Source organism: Alligator sinensis, unplaced genomic scaffold (assembly GCF_000455745.1).
Source record: "Alligator sinensis unplaced genomic scaffold, ASM45574v1 scaffold1133_1, whole genome shotgun sequence".
In the NCBI taxonomy this organism is placed as follows: Eukaryota; Metazoa; Chordata; order Crocodylia; family Alligatoridae; genus Alligator; species Alligator sinensis.
Window position 1 is genome coordinate 53,248 of NW_005842285.1, and position 20,988 is coordinate 74,235.

At 43.4% G+C, this 20,988-nt stretch overlaps 1 protein-coding gene across 2 annotated transcripts in view; it reads left to right on the forward strand.

Annotated features, from left to right (window-relative positions):
* Window positions 1-20,988, forward strand: part of PTPN4 (protein tyrosine phosphatase, non-receptor type 4) — a 128,058-nt gene that overhangs the window by 41,361 nt on the left and 65,709 nt on the right. The window contains exon 9 of one of the 2 annotated variants that reach the window (XM_025209352.1): window positions 14,630-14,693. The exons of the other annotated variant lie outside the window; for it this stretch is intronic. Within the exon in view, the coding sequence (XP_025065137.1) occupies window positions 14,630-14,693 (64 nt within the window). The remainder of the gene's footprint in view (window positions 1-14,629; window positions 14,694-20,988) is intronic. 2 annotated transcript variants of the gene reach the window in all.

Sequence of the window (20,988 nt, forward strand, 5' to 3'; positions counted from 1 at the left end):
ATTGCACTAAAATAAATGGAATGGGGAGTGAAATTAATAGAAAAGCTTTAATTAAATTGAATGGACAGTCATGCTATCTGGGCAGGGAAGTGAACAGTTGTAAAAGGTAAGTAGAGATTGTCATGGGGAAAAAGGTAACTGTTCCTCATTGCTATTCCCTTCTTAATACCATTATTTGTCCTAGATCTGTCCTTCAGATTCGCATTTTTCCTCTGGTCTCTTCCTCATCCAACTAACTCGCAGCCGTGCTGATGGACCCTTTCTGTGATTGCATGGTACTGGCTTCCTGACTTGGCTCTTTATACAAGATGTATTGTGAACAGCCAGCCTTTACTCCTGCTAAAAACTGGTTTGATGCTCAGCTCTGAAGAGTGCAGGATGTAAATAATTACATATTAAAAACTGTTAAAACACAGTATTAAGATGGTGAAGTCAAGCATTCAGAAGTTGGAGAATGCCAGAATTAAGGTTGACCTCCCAGGTGTAAGCCTTAAGAATATCACAGGATAGCATCATAATCTACCATACAAACCTGCCAACTTCAGCTGTTAGAGTAACTGGTTGTAGTAGTAGGTTGCCATCCCTTTTGTGCCAGCCATACTGGGGAATGGATTACTTTGCCAGTTCGTTCTACAAATATTTGCTAACAACAGAAGCTTTGGAAATCTTGACTCTGTTTCACCCTGTGGAAAGGAGCGTCCATGAGTCGGTATAGACTAGGAATCAGCAGTGTTGTCCAGGGGGGTGTCTCAAATGACCTAGTTTGGCTTGGGACCCAGTCACTGCCACCATTTCTCTGCAGCTCAGCTTCAGCATGGTATGACGAAAACCCCCCTTTTGCTGCAGGCTGTGCCACCCGACTGCATCACTGCACAGGCAGAGCTCTCCCTGTCGGAGCCCAGGTGACCGAGTGTGGCACAGTGCACAGCAGGAAGAGCCTGTTGCATGCTGGATTTGTCCCTCAGGCTGTAGGTTGCTGACTCCTCGTACAGACTGTTAGGAACTGCACCTGTTGGCCCAGGAGGTCCCTTGCAGTCCTGTGTTCATCCTTGATTCAGTCTTATGCTCACTGGTTTACCCCATCAGACTCTCCAACCCTCAGTTTCTCATTCCAATCCTAATCTTCAGCTAGTTATAGCCCCTCTTCCCTGCACACCCCAGTTCTTTATTCCCAATCTTCTTGCTTACTCCAGTTCCCTGCTCCTTTTACTGTCTGATCTGTCTTTCACTCCCACTGGCTCCTAGGCTTTCAGACAGCTGTCTTACTTCTAGAATATAGAATGTAATCTCTATGAGCATGCATGGCTTTGTAGTTCTTTGCAGTGCCCTAGCTCTTTTGGGTGGTGTAAAAATCATTAATTAGCAACATTATTAGCTGACCTCTAATTATACTTGTATAAACCTGTCGGCAGCAATGGGAATGTACAAGTAGCACTGAAGGCATAATTTGAAGGTGGTGATGTTCACAAAAGTATTTGGATGCAGAATTTAGCCCTCAGATTATTTGTCACTGGAGATGATGCACAAGAAGGAATATAAATACCAATTTGACTTCAGAGCCCAGATTGACTTCACAGAAGCTTGTGCTTACTGAAAATAAATCTTTTTATAGATAAACATAGTGTACAGAGCTATTGAAGGAAAGTATATCTAGAATTTCATAATGTCAATTTTATTCACTTCTCAGAATTGAACTGCTCTTTAAGTCTAACAGCTAGCCTGGTTTTTCTTAAATAGTCCTTTTCTGTCACGTTCTCAATGGGACAATTGATGTTTAAAACCTGTTGCAACAGGGGTGTCTAACCTTTTTGAATGTGGGGCTGGATCATGAACTTTTTATCACCCAGTGGGCTGGTGAGCCATATTCAAAGACCTCACAGGAAGCGGTATCACATCAGGAAGTGATGTCATGTGACTTTTGACACCAGTGAAGTTGCAGGAAGTGAGAATGATTTGGGTCTGGAAATGTGGTTTAAAATCCAAAAAAAAACAATATAAAAGCAACAATGAAATAATACCAAACACTTGACTAAAATAAACACTTTTGCATAATGAAAGAAGCATAATGCAAATCAACAGATCAAACATGGAAAAGATATCAGCCAGAGTGGAAACTAATCAAAGGTGGAGGAATGTGTCTTGGTGGGAGATACCTGCGCGGCGCTTTGTAGCCTCTGCCACTCGCTGCCTTGCAGGGGGAGGGAGGAGGGAGCAGGGGCTCCTCAGTGCATCCGAGAGGCTGAGAGAGAGACTCGCAGCTCAGCTGGGCACGGCCGCAGCTGCAGCCAGGCATGGGTGCGGATCAGGGCGGGGAGAGTCGCTGCCACGCGCGGGAGCCCCAGTCCGGGCTCCTCCTCGTCGTCCCAGCCGCAGCCTCCCCGGGATGTGCGGGGAAAGGCGCCCTCCGCTCCGCCGCTGCCTGCCTTGCTGCCCCGGCAGCCGTGTGTGCCCGCACCACCCTCTGGTCCCACCTTGGCCCTGTGCGGCTCCACTGCTGAGCCCCGGCCCCACACCACCATCTCCGCCTGCTTTCAAGGATGCTCGGTAGATCGTCCAGGCACCAGGGAGCGCGTGTGCGCCCAGGCCGCGCCATGGGGCACTGCTCACTATGGGCTGTATGTGGGAACAATGTCACTTCCCCAGGCCTTCAGCAGCCATTAGGAAGCTGCTAAGGGGCTGGGGGAGGGACAAGGGATGGGAACAAAAGTAAGCAGTGTTTACTTTCATTTCCTGTCGTAGCACCTCGGGCCTCAGAAAATGGCTTGGTGCGCTGCATGTTGGACAAGCCAGTTCTACAGCATTTAAATTTGCACGAGTTAACTATACATACATACTTAAATGATGTATTCCACAAAACCAATACGTTATCTCAGTTTGGAGATTTGTTTTAATTTGGACCAAAGAAAATGTAAAGACCTAGTATTAGCTGAATTGGATTGCATACAGAAGCCCATCTCTTAATCTATCAGACCACTTTTTTTCTGGCAGTCATGAGCTGCTTCTTGAGCCCAGTGTTAAATGCATTAAGATTTTTGTTTGTGGAGGTGACTAGAATGGTTTTATAATTCATGCAGGTTCTTTGAGATGATTGAGGCACACTGTAGGTCTTTTTAATGTTGGGAATATTTTGAAAATGCTTCCATGAACATTTGTGTTTAACTACCCTGTTTTCTAGTATTTGAGTTAATTTTCCTCTTCTAGTCTTATTCTAAGAATCTTTCTGCAATGTAGTTGCCTATTTAAAAATAGAAGGCAGTATTTCCTAGTCATCTGAAAACATCCTAGAATAGTTGTGCAATAAATTGGCATGATTTACAGCAGCTGTGCACTTAACACCGTGCTAAGAATCTTTTCTCGTTTTCACTTGAAGCTCAATGTACGATTGACAGTACTTCCTCTTCAGTTTTGTGCCGCTTTATAGTGCTTGTTTTTAAGTCCAGTAACCCAGGTGCAAGATATGCTATCCTTTAAAATACACTTGTTTCTCATTGCATTCTAAATTCTTTGTGCAATAAATCGTACTAAACATTTTTCAATGTCATGCACAAGGAATATGAATAAAATGATTCTCTCTCGCTTTGAGGTGAGATGTCTATAAACCCACGTGGGTTGGGTTTGTGTGGTTTTACATAGTTTTTTCTGGGGTCGTGATCATTTAACTAAGGGACTAAGCATTGGATGGGTATGTAGCAATCTAATCTCTGAGTGGTGAGCTCTGTAGAGGGAATAGGAGAGAGCAGGGTTTAGGGGTGTCTTTTAGGGGTGAGATTTTCTTGGGCTGATATTGATGGCCGACTTCTTTTTAAGGAGCTATATTGGTCAATACCAATCCGATTCAGATATGCAGCCAGGCACCTTGGAGAGAGGCATCAGGCTGGTAAGTCTGTTGCAGGGGGAGAGGAGGGGCGTTGGGGGGGCAGATTGAGACCCCCCCCCCCCCCCCCCCCCCCCCCCCACGGTGAGGGAGGGAGTGGAGCAGGGGCAGGCCCTGCTTATTTGGAGCGGGGTAATGAACACGGCCCTGGCCCGGCAGTGGCACTGGGCTGGGGGCCAGCCATGGCGGTGGTGCCAGCTGGGGCCGGGCCCAGGCAGGGACGGGGCCTGCCGGCAGCACGGGTTTGGGGTTGGGGTGCTGACAGCCCCCGGCCCGGGGCCAGCAGTGGGCTGGGGCTGGTGGTGGAGTTGGGCTAAGTCTGGGGCCCGAGCAGAGTTGGGGCTGGGAGCTCTTACCTGGCTGGGGTCAGCGGCAGCACAAGGCTGTTCCCGGGCCGCCATGTGCTGCTCCATCTGGGCACAACTCTTCCCACCCCTCGGGGCGGGAAGCAGTCTGTGTGCCAATCAGAAGCATGTCCTGTGCCATCTTCGGCACGCATGCCATAGGTTGCCGACCCCTGGGGTATACCTTCAATGATTGGGCTCGCTAGGGATGGGGGAGCCCAGGAGCAGCCTTCTATTGCCCTCTGGCAGGAGAGCTCACTTCTGCGGTGTCTGTGTAGCTGTCCAGCTAGGGGAGCAGGAGGCTGGAATACTTGTATGCTGCTCTTCTGACATACTTTCCTACTGCTAAACATTTCCCAGAAATACTTAGCACTCCAACTGAATGCTAGTCTATAGCCTGGATGACAGTTGATGGTGCCATAATAACATCTTTCCTTTTATGCCTTGATATGAGAACTTGAGGACATTCAGGAGGGTGCATGTGCAGTCCCAATGGATGCTGTTGACCAAAAGACTCAGTTGTAAGTAAATGGGTCAGTGGACAAGGGAGAGAAATGTGTGTACGGACAAGGCACCTTCAGTAATTTCAGGTACCATACAAGCAACTTTTCTTTCTGGTCATCTGGGTCAGGAGGAGGCTAGACAGGTGCAGAGTAAGGGAAATTACTGATTGATGTTGCTGGCCGTTTCCAAAGTTGGGAGTTTCTGCTACTTTTTACAACTGTTAGAAACTGCTTATCAATCTTGGTTAAGTAATTTGTTAATAAATTAATTAGTAAACATTATTTACTTAAGAAAGAAGCTCCAGACCTTGCAGAGCCCTACCTACATAAAACATGTTTTTGGCCAGCCCAGATGGATGCTCTGTTAGTAAGTACCATGACATGGACAGAAGTAGCTCAGCTGGCTGCATTCTGTTCAGAAAGCCCCCTGAAATTGCCTGACATAGCACGGTCAGATTGTTTGAGTGGTCTAGAATCAGTTGAAATTGTGTCAGATCATCTCGCTACACCAAAAATACCTACTTGAGCTAAAGAAGACCTGCTTGATTTTGTGTGGTACTTGTTGTAGTATTATCAGGTCTGGATTTTGTAGTGCTGTTGTAGTATTATGGGACATGTCTGGGTTCTTTTCCTGCAGGGTCATATGAAGATTATCTCATTATAGTTGGTAGGGTAGGGTCGGAAGGGACCTGAGCAGATCATCAAGTCCGACCCCCTGCCCTGGCAGGAAAGAGTACTGGGGTCAAATGACCCCAGCAAAGTGTTCATCTAACCTCCTCTTAAAGACCCCCAGGGCAGGAGCCAGCACCTCTTCTCTTAGAAGTTGGTTCCAGGTCCTAGCCGCCCTGACAGTGAAGTAGCGCCTCCTGATGTCTAGTCTAAAAATACCCTCTGCCAGCTTGTGACCGGTATTTCTTGTCACTCCTGGGAGTGCTCGGGGGAACAGGGACTCCTGCTGGTCCTCTCTGACTAGTTTGTAACAGGCCACTAGATCCCCCCTCAGCCTTCTCTTGTGGAGGCTGAACAGGTTCAGGTCCCATAGCCTCTCCTCGTAGAGTCTGCCCTGCTGCCCCCTGATCATGCAGGTGGCCTCCTCTGGACCCTCTCCATGCTGTCCACATCCCTCCTGAACTGCGGCGCCCAGAACTGGATGCAGTACTCCAACTGCGGCCTGACCAGTGCCGCATAGAGGGAGAGGATCACCTCCTTGGACCTGCTCGAGATGCATCTGTGGATGCATGACAAGGTGCAGTTGGCCTTCCTGACCGCGTCCCCACACTGTCGGCCCATGTTCATTTTGGCATCAATAATGACTCCCAAGATCCTTTTCTGCCTCTGCACTGACGAGAAGGGGGTTCCCCAGCCTGTAGATGTGCTGCTGGTTCTTCCTCCCCAGGTGCAGCACCTTGCACTTGTTAGTGTTGAACCCCATCCTGTTCTCATCCACCCACCCCTCTAACCTGTCTAGGTCCGATTGCAGCCTATTCCTCCCTTCTAGCGTGCCCACATCCCCCCACATCTTAATGTTGTCAACAAATTTGAACAGGGTGCTTTTTACCCCCTCGTCCAAGTCGCTGATGAAGATGTTGAACGGTGCGGGTCTGAGGACCGAGCCCTGGGGGACCCCACTACCCACATCCCTCTAAGTCGAAAATGACCCATCCACCACCACTCTCTGGGTGCGGCCCTCCAGCCAGTTAGCAACCCATTTGACCATGTAGGTGTCGACGCCACAGTCCCCTAGTTTTTTAATGAGAACGGGGTGAGAGACAGTGTTGAAGGCCTTCCTAAAGTCCAGAAAGACTACATCCACTGCGACACCTGCGTCTAAGGATTTTGTGACCTGGTCATAGAAGGCCACCAGGTTGGTCTGACAGGACCTGCCTCTAATGAACCCATGTTGGTTGCCCCAAGCATAACCTCCCCTGCTGGCCCCTCATGGACATGTGCCAGGATAATTCTCTCAAAAAGCTTACCCAGGATTGAGGTAAGAGTAACTAGCCTATAGTTTCCTGGGTCCTCTTTCCTCACTTTTTAGATTTACTGTGTAATTTCATTTTGCACTTGAATGATGAATCCTGAGGGTCATTTTAGTTTTGTGACCAGCTTTGGGGCTGTCCCTGGTGCTTTTTTTTTTTTTTCAACTTTCTTTCTGTTTCTAGGTTTTAAGGTAGGATTAGGAATAATGGGGTAGAGAGAGAGAGTAAATGACATCTTTGTCCTGGGATAGCCTCCTGTCTTCGAAGGTCATGGCACAGGGCACTTATTTGTGGTTTTATGTTGGAGACTAGAGAGAAATCCTTGTCTTGTTAATAGACTACTTTGTCAGTGGTCTCATGGGATGTAGCTTTCCTTGGCCATTGATAGAGTGACGTTTAAGCACATTTCCTTTGACCTTTGGCAGGCAAATATCCAGTGTAATTTGTTGACTTACAACCGATGAAGCAGAAATAAAAATGGCTAGGTGTTAATTGGCAGCTTCTTTGTTTCAACTGGGGTTAAATTCTGGGGTATTGCTTGGGGAGCTATTTTTATTACTTAATTTTTTTTCAATATTTTATCTGTTCTTATTCATTTTGCCTTATTGTAAGCTGCCTTGAGCTTTTTTTTTTGAGGAGGGTGGCATAAAGAAACAAGGAAATACATATCCATGTGTGGTGCTATTGAGGCAGTATCATCTGCAGTGGTTTTCAATATCTTGGTAACACTCAGCTGTATTTTTACTTCTAACACTGTTTTCAACGCAGAATCACAAAACAAGAGCTGAGCTGAGATTGATGTATGCATGAAACTGTCTAGCTAAGACCCAATCCAGAAGAAAGTATTGAGCGGGGTTCCCCAGGGGTCTGTCCTGGCATGGGTATGATTTTAAGGCTTTTGACACTTATTTCCCACAACATTGTCATTAACAACTTAAGGGCATACAGACCAGAAAAAAGTTTTGTAAGGAGGATACAAAACTGGTTGAACCATCATGGTCAACAGGTGGTCATCAATGGCTCAAAGTCTACTTGGGAGGAGGTGTCAGGTGGGGTCCCCAGGGGTTTGTCCTGTTTTTGATATTGTTTAACACAGTGATTCCCAAGGAGTCTGCAGCAGCATGCTAGTGTGCTGGGAGACCAACAGAAATATGCTGCAAAAAATGGGCTGGATGGCAACCTGGCCTGGCTGGGCCAGCCATTTGTGGTGGGATTCAGTCTACGGACTAGATAAAATCAGAATATTTGAGTTAGGATGTTACATTCAAGTTAATTAAAGGGGGTGGCATGAATGGATTAATTGATCGTCAAAGCTATTATGGCTTCAAATCCAAAATGTATTAAGCACATAAGAAATACCAAGCAAACCAGGCAGTTTACATTTACAGGGGTATGCTTGTGTAGGCCTTCTGTGTGATGCAGTAACTCAGCTGGCCAGACATTGTCACAGCACTGGCAGGTCACAACCACAACAGCAACATGTATTCTCAGGTTTCCAGCTTCCCAAGAGTTAAGCTGATTCAGTAGCTATTTATATGGTCCACGGTTTTTTTTTTTCTTTCCATGTGATTGACAAGACTTCACATAGAATGATATCACCAACTCTCACCAATCACCCTCTCACAGCAACTCTCACCCCGTTACTGTGTTACCGACTTTTCACACTGCTAACTAAGTCAGTTATGTAAGCAGTTATGTAGTTCACCTAAGTAGGTCACCCAGGTAAGTTGCTCCTCATGTTAAGGCCTCAAAATGGCATGGGTCATGTCAAGGCTTTTAAAATGAACATCAAAGTCTATGGGATGCGATCTCAGGAGGTCAAGTCCAGCCCCCTGCTCGAAGCACGACCATCCCCAACTCGATCATCCCAGCCAAGGCTTTGTCTAGCTGGTTCTTAAAGTCTTTTAAGGCTGGAGGTTCCACAGCCTCCCAACTAACCTGTTCTAGCACTTTGCTGTCGTCCTTGTGAGAGAGTTTTTCCTAAAATCTAACCTAAACCTCCTTTGCTCCAACTTAAACCCATTGCTCCTTGTTCTGCCATCTGCCCCCACTGAGAACAGCCCAGCTCCATCTTCTTTGTAACCGCCCCCCCCTGCAGGGTGTTGAAGGCATGATTGCCCCTCTCAGTCTTCCCTTCTGCAAACTAAACCGGCCCAGTTCCCTCAGCCTCTCCTCAGAAGCCATGTTCTCCAGCCCTTGAACCATTTCTGTTGCCCTCCGCTGGACTCTCTCCAGTTGTCTACATCCTTTTTGGTAGTGGGGGGCCCAGTTCTGCCCGGAGGGGTTGTGGAATCTCTGTCTGTGGCTGTTTTCAAGAGCAGGTTAGACCAACACTCAACAGGGATGGTTTAGTAATGGAGAATCTTCCTTGAGCTGGAAGTTAGTCTGGAGGAAACTTCCTGAGGTCTCTTCCAACCCTACTTCTTTCTCGGATTCCAAAAGGTCAAAACATATAGGAAACAGCTCATACATGTGTGAAAACCTCTAGACTTTTAAAAGACAGAGCTACAATAGAAATTTCTGCAAATGAACTTAATGCAAGTTTGCCCAGTGATAGTTCTTCCTCCTTTGGTTGTGTGATGTGCTTGAATAAAAAGGAGAAAGAAATAGAAATAGATTTCCACCGTAAGAGGGCTTTTGTGAGAGAGTATTGTAGAAACCCAGGGACTTTTTACATGCTCCCTAAAATCCACAAACAAGGGAACCCTGGCAGACCTATCATATCCAACCATGGGACCCTAACTGAGGAAATATCAGGTTTTGTTGAATCCATCCTAAAACCGCTTGTCACCCACAGAGCAAGTTTTGTCCAAGACACCACGGACTTGCTACGGAAACTTAAAAACATAGACCACCTTCCCAGCAACACACTCCTAGCCACCATGGACCTTACCAGCCTGAACCTTACACCAACATCCCACACCAGGATGGCATCCATGCCTGCCTTACATATCTACAGAAACAAGATTACAACCCAGAATACAGACCCAAAGATATCACTGAGCTTATACACTTCATCCTCACACACAACAATTTCACTTTTAATAATCAACACTTCCTCCAGATGATGGGAACAGCTATGGGCACTAAAATGGCCCCACAGTATGCCAACCTTTTTATGAGCCACCTGGAAGAAGACTTCCTCAAGAACTGCACCATCAAACCCTTGCTGTACTTACGATATATCGATGACATCTTCATCATTTGGAGTGAGAACCTGCAATCTCTTTACACACCAAAAAAGCAGTGATATACAGCCAAGCCCTCAGATACCACCGCATCTGTACTGAAGGGCACACCCGGGATTGCCACCTCACCAATCTTAAAAAGGCTTTCACCCAGCAAGGACACTCCTCCAGAGAGGTAGATCGCACGTTTGAAAGAGCCACCTGGATACCACGTGAAGAACTGCTGCAGTACAGAAGAAAAACACCCACAAATCGCACACCGCTGGTTATGACCTATCACCCATCCCTTGAACCTGTACGGAAAATCCTCAAAAAATTGCAACCCATATTAGAAAAAGACCCTATTCTTAAAAAGATCTTCCCAGAGCCACCCATCCTAGCCTTCAGACAAGCACCGAACCTCGCCAACCTCATCACCAGAAGCAAACTTCCTCAACCCCAGAACACACCAAAAGGATCCAGACCGTGCCATGACAAGAAATGCAAAACCTGCCCCCACATCTCCACCACCTCCACAATTACTACACCCCACAACAGAGCCATCAGCATCCCAGGATCTTACAGCTGCACCTCCAGGAATGTAGTATACCTCATCCAATGCACCAAGTGCCCTGATGGAAGATATGTAGGAGAGACCAGACAACAACTGCGCACCAGAATGAACGCACACCGGAAATCCATCAAAGACAGAAACACCCAATTACCGGTAGGGGCACATTTCTCACAGGAGGGCCACTCTCTCTCCAGTCTCTCAGTCCTGATCCTCAAGGGAAATTTACACAACACATCCCAGAGACGAGCCTATGAGCTCCATTTCATTAACCTGCTGGATACTAGAGATCAGGGACTAAACATAGACATTGGATTTTTGATACATTATAATCTGCCTGGCAACTGACTCCCCAGCCCAGCCCCTGGCTTCTTTACTTTTCATTCCATCCAGGAAGAGCACACAGCAACTGCTGCAGCTTCCTGAGCCTGACGAAGGGTTTTTGAACCCGAAAGCTTGCTTAATAACTATTCTCCAACCATTTGGGTTGGTCTAATAAAAGATATCAAATTCACCCAAGGAACCTTGTCTGCCTTGTAGAAACAATGACATTACTATGGGAGAACACTGAAGAAATTTAATTTAAGGCATTATAGCATCGTATTTATCTTCCTGACAGGCATTTCTTTGGATCCTGAGTAGAAAAACAGGGAAAGTTTTTTCAGTTCTTTGTATTTCAGCAAACGTGCACCTTTTTCTTCAGATGCAAGGGTGCAGTGTGACAATAGGTGCTTGCATCAGCAGTAAGAGGCTACTAACTTAAACAGGAATAAGCAAACAGAGGTATTCACAGAAAGAACTTGCTAGGTTTTAGGGCCTGTATTTCAGGTTTAATACAAAGGACCTACTTCTATTATCTCAGACATTTCAAGATTTTCCCAACCCTCAATTCCTTATAATTCACATTAAAATAGACAATGGAAACATAAAAAGTTGTTAACATTGGTCAGAATGCCGTTCAGCTGGGTCCTTGACCTGCCGTAGGGATTCCACTTGATCAAATGAAAGGCAGCCTGCAGTATGTAATTCATATGAGTTTCTTGTTGGTTTAGGAGAATAGAAAAATGCTTTAAAATGGTCTTAACTAGTAAAACACAGCAGGACATGCTGCAAAATGAATTCCAGACTTCAAATGCATTTTCAGATGTTCTGCTATTCTATTAAGCTGCTCTGACATGTGTGGCGTATTGGAATTGGGAGACAGTTTAATTGTTCTGGGAAAGGATTTTTTTAAGGTACGTTTGAAATAGTCTGTTCTTCTGAGCTGTTCTTCCTTAAAATATACGTTCAATTTTACAAAATGAATCTCAGCTTGCTCTTGACAATACTATTTTAGGCTGTAATTCATTTTTCTTCTCTGTTGCTTTTGCTGGAAGCTAATTTCATCACAGCTGTCTTTTCCCCATCCCACAATTTCAGGACTGGCTTCACTCTTGTTTTTTTAAGTCACCATTTGTCTTATGAGTTGGATTTACATGTATTACTTGGGTATTGTAGTTATAGATTATAAGCCCCATTTGGGTAGAAATGATTGAGAATGTGGTAGCAGCTTTTAAAATAATAGAGAACTCATTAAGGGTTAACAATATAGAGAAAGAAACACACTTGGAATAATTTTCTGAAAATTACCAGCATATCAATAGAATACACGCCATTGTCTCTATAGTAAAATTGCAAAAGACAAAAGGAGCCGAAGGAAAGCTTTAATACAGAAAGAATGCTTAATCCTTTATAATTTAATGTGTCAAATTGTAATGCCATAAACATTTGAAGCAGTCATACTGACAATGTCTTATTGATATATATGTTCTTAATTACTAAAATAATTCACCATGTGTCTTAAAAATGCTGTCTTTTCACTTTACTAACAGAAAACAGGTTTCCATTTACTAGCCTTACAGATCCAGTATTAAATATTGTAATCTAGTGCTCCCAGAAGTTTTGGTCAGTCAAAACCTTTTGTACAGACCTTTTGTTTCTACTAGGCGTTGTACAGGTATATAGTAAAAGATAACTTACTCCCCTGATGAGTTTTCAACTCAGTGTTACAGTGAGGGCTATCCGTATTCTGTTCTGCTTTGGAGTTCATTAGTATTGTCAGAATCCCTTCCACTAGTCACGGCTGACAGAGAAGTAGTTTGATGTTCACGTCCTGTGCTCAGCTTGCAGCATCACGAACATAGTTCCATTTTAATTTGGTTGAGAGAGGTTAATATGGAAATCTAGAGTTGTTGGTACTACCGTATCAGGTTTTGTTGTAAACTAGCTTTAATTCTTAACCAAAATAATGTTCTGTTACCAAAAAACTCCGTTATCAGAAGTATCCAGGACTTGTATGCTCTGAATATTGCATGTCTTGGAGAAAGAATACTATCCAGTGGTGACAAGCTCATAGCTTTTACCTGTGTGCATAACTAATGTTATGCACACAGGTAAAAGCTATGAGCTTGTCACCACTAATATTATAGAATGTTATAGAAGTATTCCATTCATTACTTGTCGCAAAAGCAGTCAGTTGTCAGGTATTTAAGGGTGACCTGCAAAAGAAAAATTTGAATTTAAGCCTTTTTTTTTTTTTTTTTTTTTAACTGTGTAATGTATTAAAGGCCCCAGGTTTTACTTTTAAGTTCATTTTTCTTGTGTTTTCTGTGTTTTGAGAGAGGGTATATCCCTTATCCTTTCTCCTAAATTTAATAAAATTGGTCTTAAAAACCAAAATAGTTCTAACAGGTAATTTCCTGTCTCAACAAGAGTCCATTTCCAGTATATAAAGAACTGTCAGAGTGAGGGCAAAGAACTTAAGGCATCTTTTTTTTGACTCAAAAGACATGAGATCAGCCCTGCTCTAGACTCCTGCTGCAGACTGCCCCCATCAACCCAGATGTAACTGGGTACCTGATCATTCAGGCTGGGGTGTCAAAGGCAAGGAGATATGATGCTACCCACCCCCCTGGGGTCTCCATGGAAACTGGCTGCTATGACATGAGCAGGGGCTGCTGGGAAATGGAGTCCATCATGGGCCAGGCTTTGCCCACCCTGCCACAGGCTGTTAATTTAGGACAGATTAGCATAACTGAGGCTAAGGAAAGTAGTATAGAAGGATTGGAGTCAGAAGCAAGAGAACACTCTAGGCAAGGTCATAGTGTAGGTCAGCGTGTTCCAGTCTGAGCATGATGACACAAGAACCTTGCTTTTCTGACCATATTCATCTTGTTCTGAGCAGGTGATGTGGTACGTCTTTGTTGGAGGGAGGGGTAAAAAGGGGGTTCACTGGGCATGTTTACACATGCACTTTAATGTGCCTATTTTACTGTGCATTACAGCATCACGTCAAAAACCGTGGTAATACGCTAATGCTCAGTAAAAATAGGCTACTGCACATTAAGTGTCACTAAAAAAGCACGTGCTTGCCCTTCTGTGCATTAGGGCAACCTAACGTGTATTTATCTGATACCACACATTAGAGGTACTAAATATAATGCACAGTAGGAAAAGCACACTAACGAACATGTAGACACGTCTAGTGTTCTGCTAGACATTCCTCTGGCATCCTTTGGCGAGGGCGATGATCCTGTTTGCAGGCTCAGCGAAGATCCAATGCTTCTTACAACTTAGTCTGAATTTGGGCAAGGTCTCCCTAATGTCATGGCCACTTGTTAGGAATTCTTAAGATTTTAAAATGTAGAATGCTTATTTCTTTTGGCTTGTAAAAATATATCTAGGTATGTATTGTATTATTCTCTCTCTGATATAAATATTCATAATCTGAATATTTGAATTTTTGCTTTTGCATTCACTCCTTTGGAGGACTCATTTTACTAAGAACAGAGGCTCTCTGAAGTAACTCTCAGACTCCTAAATTTCTTTCAGGGTCAACACTGGTGAAAAACTAGTGACTGCCTTTTAGTTTAGAAATACCAGAGAAACTTTTATGTTTGCTAGCCTGCACAGTAAAGCAAGGTGCAAGATATTTAATTTTTAGGGAATTTTAATATATGGTTAACAAATCTCAAACTGTGCGAGCTGTTATATGTAACTGTTAATTTTTTTCAGTTAATTTTTGTCAAATGAAATCTTATAGTAATGAAGATTAAATTAGTTCCCTCAAAAAAAGAACTAGTTTGTGTACTATATTTAATATGAATCTGTATACTAAGTGTTTAAAATATTCTGGTTTTATTTTTCATTTAGGTTGAAGATTGTAAAAATTTCTTTTAAGTGCAAACAGTTTTTTATTCAACTTAGGAAAGAATTGGTGAGTATTCATCTTAAAATTTGGTCTCTTGAAAATTACAAAAACAAAATTTCCACAACATTTAGTCATCATTATCTTTACTCTGTGTTTGAACTATTTCTTTGTCTTTACCTATGATACAACATTCATTTACATCTGATTTCTGGCTATACATTGTTTTGATTGAGTTCTCTTAAATATTATACAACTTTCAATTCCGTATGTGGAAATCGACTGTATCCGATGAGCTGATGTTAAATCAGTAAGAAATAAAGCAATCTGAAAATAAAACAGCTTTAGTTTAAACTTTGTTTTCATCAAAAGCCAAGTTAAATTGGAGGTCCAGTTTTTATATTGGTTTGGAAGTACTTATGTTTGTAAGTAAAACATTGTGAAATGTTAATATTTTTTGTAGTTGACATTATCAACATAAATGGCATTTTCCCATTTACATTCTAATGGAAAACTGGTAATCCCTAACACGGTTCTAAATAGTGTGGTGTTGTAATAATGGTGCCTTTTGAAATTGCAAATTTAAGTCTTTGAAAACTTAAACCAAGTATGGTGGCGGTGATACAAAATTTTTGCTACCTGTGTCATTATCAGATTGCCTGATATTTAACTTGTGGTCTTGACTCGGTCCGTGCCTGAAAGCATTTACAGTCTAAGTTGATTATAAAATACTATGCCAGAGAAGAAAGCAGACAAAGGCAGTGAAAAAATTGGAGAAATGTACGCTGAGAATTGGAGATCTCAGAACAACAGCAGACACCCTATGCCTGAAGAAGAGTACTTGTGCCTGAAAGCTTGCAAAGAACTTTGTTCCAGCTACCCATTGGGTCTAATAAAACATATTGCATCTACCCAAAGAACCTTGCCTGCTTATGTGCTTAGACCAACACGGCTACAACCAAAAACCCTGCAAGAGTAGGTTGATGTAGTTAACGTGTCAGATACGGTCTATGAGAACAGGTCTTTCTGAATTTTTTATTTATTGTTTAAAGGAATCGGAGGATCACAGATTGCAGAATAACTGAGTAGCAAGAAATGTTTGATTTGGAGGAGGATTAAAAGATGCATGCTATCAAAAGATCTTGCAAGGAGAAAGTCAGTATGGGAAGTGCTTGTTTGGGAAGAAAAAGGAAGACTACACAGTGCAGATGGGTAAACTGCAGGTTTTGACAGGAGAGGGGCTGGTGACCAGTGATACAGCTCTAGGCAGGAGTAGAGCTGAGCCCTCAAAACAGAGCTTTCAAACAGGCTGAGTGAAGAAACTTGTAAGGAAGTGCTGTGGTCAGGCCGGCAGAGTGAGAATTGATGAATCCAACTTAAGTGTGGGGAGTGGTGCTAAGGAAAACAAGGTGGAAGTTACAGTGGTCCAAAAAGGAGAACCCTGGATTTTCCAGTAGGTGTTGACAAGAAGTGATTTATTTTGCGTAGTATCTGAAAGAAACAACAACGGATATTTAATAGCCTGAGCTGAGATTGAGAGGGAGGAATTGAGGTTGGTAACAAGACTGAGCCTAGTGACTATCTTAGCAGCATAATGTTTATGTTAAGTACTGTTTAGGCTATAAAGTCAGTTTTGAATAGCAAATTAACCTCTAAAGCTGTGTCCTCATGAGCAGGGACACGTGTTTGCAGCAGCACTAAGAGCAGTGCACACCCCTGCTCATGCAGTTTGCAGCGGGACACATTGTCCTGCTGGCCCATGTGCTACAGTGGAGGCTGGCTGGGGCACAGGGTGCCTCAGCGTGGAGCTAGGCAGCCCCCCAGGCTGAGGTACCCTTTGCGCCAACCAGCTCGTAGAGACGGGGCTGGGCTGCCTGCTCCCCCGTCCTCATGTTTGTCCCGGCACACAGGACTTTGGTGTGCTTTGCGCTGCTCTTTTTCTCAGGTTTTTTTAATTTTCTACCAGGAAATCCCAGTAGCATATTTTGCCCCAGTTCTGCCAATTAGCAGTGCTGCACATGGTTTAACATGCAACGCTTGTGGTTTGTGGTGCCACAAACCACACATGCCTATGCATCTGGATCCAGCCTAATAGGCCAAAGATTAAATTTTGGCTCCTGGTCTGTATGCAGAATTTCCATGGAAGTCATTGGGAGTGGGGTAGTTAATCTTCAGACCCTTTCAACAACTAGCATTGCCGTAGTTAAACAGCAGTTAGATAATATTCAAAATGCAACACAGTGAATTCTGATGAATGAAGGGAATGGTATTGTGCCAGGCCCCTGCTGACCCGTACCTTTTTGGTTGAGTGAGTATGCAATGGTGTGTATTTACTAGATCTGAGCAGGGTCATCAGGCTGGCACAAGCATAACTTCTCTGTCCTTCTGTTTGTCAGTACTTCCTATGTATCTTGTTACATATGGCAGAACATCCCCCATTCCTCACTGAGACACCTTATCTGTATAAGAAATACTTTTCCTCATGCTGTGATTTTAAGGTCTGCTTATCAGATGCACCTAAGTCACAAGGATTTTGCTTTTACTTCTTCCTAGGTATAAATAAATAGGAAGCTTGAATTTGACTTTTTAAAACTCATGAACATAGAAACAAAGTTTGTCAGTCTAGAATTTGTGCTCCCTACCCAAACTGTTACTCCTATAAAAATCCAAGACTTACTGTCCATCAGGGAATGCTTAGATCCGTTACTTAAAAAAACCCCAACCAACCGCCCTCATCCAGCACCCCAGGAACAAACGACAAAAATAAAAATGTAAGCAAAGAAGTTTCATAATTTTCTCCTTGGCGTTGTGTACATGTACAAATAATAGAGGCGCTGAGTAGCTGTAATTCTTCTGCTGCTAAATTTGAGATGCTTTATGACGGGTGGCCAACCTGTGGCATGGGTGCCGTAAGGGGCACAAGCAGTTTGTGTGTGGCATGTGGCAGATTAGGGAGAGTACAGGTAGGGAAGGAAGCACAGCAGCAGCTTGGTCAGGGAGGATAGGGCAGGGAGTAGAAAGATGAGCAGATTATTAAGTAAAAGAAAGGGATTAATGTGGTGCAGGGCTAATTTATGATGACACACCTGCCAAAAAGGTTGGCCCCACTACTTTATGATATTAAATTAGTCTCGACAGAGATGCATTTTTCAACAATTTTTCAAGCTGTCTTGCAGATTTTTTTTTTTTAAATAGCTCTATATGGGGTTTTTTAATAGCTCAAATACTAATCAGAGATTTTAATTACAGCAGTCTGCTTCAAAAATCCAAGGACTTCACTTTTTAATTGCTTATTAATTTATTCTCTTACTCAGCATTATAAGGCATTAATACAAGTATAACATTTGTGTGTAAGTAAGCCATTGGAAGAAAGTCAGAATAACTAAGAAAGCTAATACATTTTCACCATTAAAACTCCCTTAGTTACAGTTATTAGTGGCAGAGCCAGTTATTTAGTATGTACCTGCATTGAGATTGGACACATACCACATCGGTGTCTACTTACATACCTAGAATTTGCATTGTGAAATTATTTCCCTTCATCTCCTTTTTTTAAATAGTGACTCTTGCAGCTTTGAGTCCTATCTTGCGGGCCCTCTGCCTATGGGATGTCAGGGGGATATATAGATTAATGATCTATTTGAGTTGTTAGTTCAATGTGTTCCTTTTTATTTAAAAGACAAACATCTGCTTAATAAATGACATTGTTTGCCAAGTCCATTACAAAAGGATTTTATGGGCTGTGCATGTTTCTCATGAGAATCTACTTCAACGAGTAGCGTGTCAGGGATGACAGACCTTTACATTGCGCTTCTATTCCTTTATCTGGCCCCATCTTACAAAAGCACTCTGTGCTAGATTGACAAAGGGTATTCACCAGCGTAGGTACTACAAGCACTCACAAAATCCCTGTTCACTTGTGGTCTAGTCCTGCAAGTACCTAGTTTGTTTTTTCTGGTGGACTTGTGCACAGCCACTGAATTCCTGCCAGTGACTAGGTTACAGAGTCCTTTTTTTCACCTTCCCATCTTGGAACAAGTTGATATCCAGCAGTTAGGGCAGTCTCTCTGGAAGGAAGTGGGTCATATGCATTTAAATTGTAGTTTTAAATAACAGAACAGGGGGATTTAAAAGTGCCCATATCCCTGGGGATTGTTGTAATCATTAGGTAAATTGATATTAAGGCAGGCTTTGTGCAAGGAAGATGGTGAAAACCTGTAACTCCCAGAGGGGTTCACAGCTATGATCCTGGGAGGTGGCTCTCTTATGCCCAGAGTTGGTGCCTAATTCTCTGAGGGGTGGGTTGTTGGTCCTGCCTGCCTCCTTGGACTTTACTATTGGCAACCTTGGGAAACAATCCACTAAGGACACTAGTTCCTGTAAATCCCTTCCTTAAGTGCCTCACTCTGCCTATTCCTCGTATTGCGAAACTGGGCCTAATTTGAATTGGGTGATTAAAGCAGCACATAAGTCTCCCCTTCTGAATTAAGTCATTTAGCCCATGTCTGGAAGCCCAAGTAGGCTGCACTGCCCTGCACAGGCTGTCTTTTGAACCAGAAGTTGTGTGACCACTTCTGTGAAGCACTGGGGGCTGGCTGATTTTAGCACATGAGTAGGCTAATTGCCACTGAAACAGCAGAGCTAAATGAGTCCACCTGCAGTAGGTTGCAGAAGCAGCTGCATCGGCTGAAGAGCCAGTCCACTTGGAGCAGTGCTGCCTGGTTGAGGATGCCAGTTTGCTTTCAGGACATGGCCTTAAATTCTCTTCCCAAGAATGGGAGGACTGTCCGGCCAGGACTTCTGCCCCATCAGGAGAACTTCTGCTTGACCAGTCTCGAAATTCCAGGCTTTTAAAGGTTGCCTCACCTAATTTAAATTCTCTCAGCTCTTGTGAATCGGAAGCAAAGGAGCATCTGTAGAAATGTAGCCAGTCTGAGATTTGACTTGCTTTGTCAGAGGACGGATTACTAAAACATGCAGCATTCATCATTGCCCAGCTGATAGCTTTTTTTGAGGAAAAATGGTTAGTAGGTCAAACCGAATCTGACACAATAATTTTTTCGGTGAAATGTAAGTATTATATTGAACTCTTTAAGGATAGATGAGACATGAAAGTCCAAAAAAAAACTTTTTAGCTGTTGTGAATTACTAGATATGATGAAGACATTGAATTTTTGACCCTCTTCTCCCCCCACACACACTTTAAAAACTTGTAGAATCCTGCTGTAAATAATTCAGATATGCTACTTATCAAATGTAGATCCAGTTTGCTCCTTAATTATCTACTTTTACTTTGGGACTGTGTGCAGGGTCTTGCTTAGTATTTTGTAATGATAGCTTCCTATTCACTATTTTTAGGCTTGGCAGAATTTGATTTGTATTTCTAAGCACTTATTTTTATTTTTTATCAATTTAAATTTTCAGGATTGTGGGAAATTAGGAGCATGGGGACAGACAATTTATTAATGATAGTATATTATCATTATTATAATGCAGTTTAGCTGCCTGCTGTGACAAACGCAACTACTACAGGACAGCTGCCAGCTGGGTGGCAGAGCCGCCACCACTCCGAGCTCTGCTCTCCCATAGCTCCCTCGTCCACTTTGTCTCTTCCTCTTCCTTTGTTCCCAGGCCCCTGGGGTTTCTGAGAGTAGCAGTACAAACTACAGTCAGCACGGTTCAGTAAGACTGCTCCCCCTGTCATCATCAATCATCATTTGTCTTGCATCCTCTTTCTGTAAATTTTGAACTATTAACAATGGAGAGATTTTTTTCGCTGGTTTGTGAGTGTGAGGTGAAATCAATATTTATCAGTGTTTACTGATAAAAATTGAATCCTGCCAAGCCTAGGTATTTTGGAAGGCAACTGTAAAGGGAGAAGAGAACTGTCATTTTGTAGTCCAGTACTGCACCAAGGGTAAAGGAATGGTTGCATGAGGGAGGAATGAATCTTAGTTGATTGGGGGAGGTTGGGAGTTCTTTAAAGTTTCCTGAAGTAGGATGCTGCAACAGGTAGAAGTGGGCAGGGGAGGTGCACTAAACCCAGCCTCCTGCATGCGAGAGAGCCAGGTTGTCTTGTTGATCTCCTCTGAAGGACCATGGGTAGAAACAGTCGTGTGCAGCTTGCTTGGCCCCTCCAGCACCTGCTACCTGGGTTCTTTCTCCCTATTTGTAAGTGCAGTAAAAGTTTTATTCGTGCAAGTTTGAATCTCCTTTTAGCTTAGCAAAAATAGTTGCACTGTCTTAAGCTAAGTACAGACATTTGGGGGATTAGGGGGGAGTTAAATCAGTTCAAAATGGCTGCCCAAATCAGGTAAGTCAGGATTGGTGGGGGGAGGTGGCTAGCAGGGGGTTGGGTTCAGCA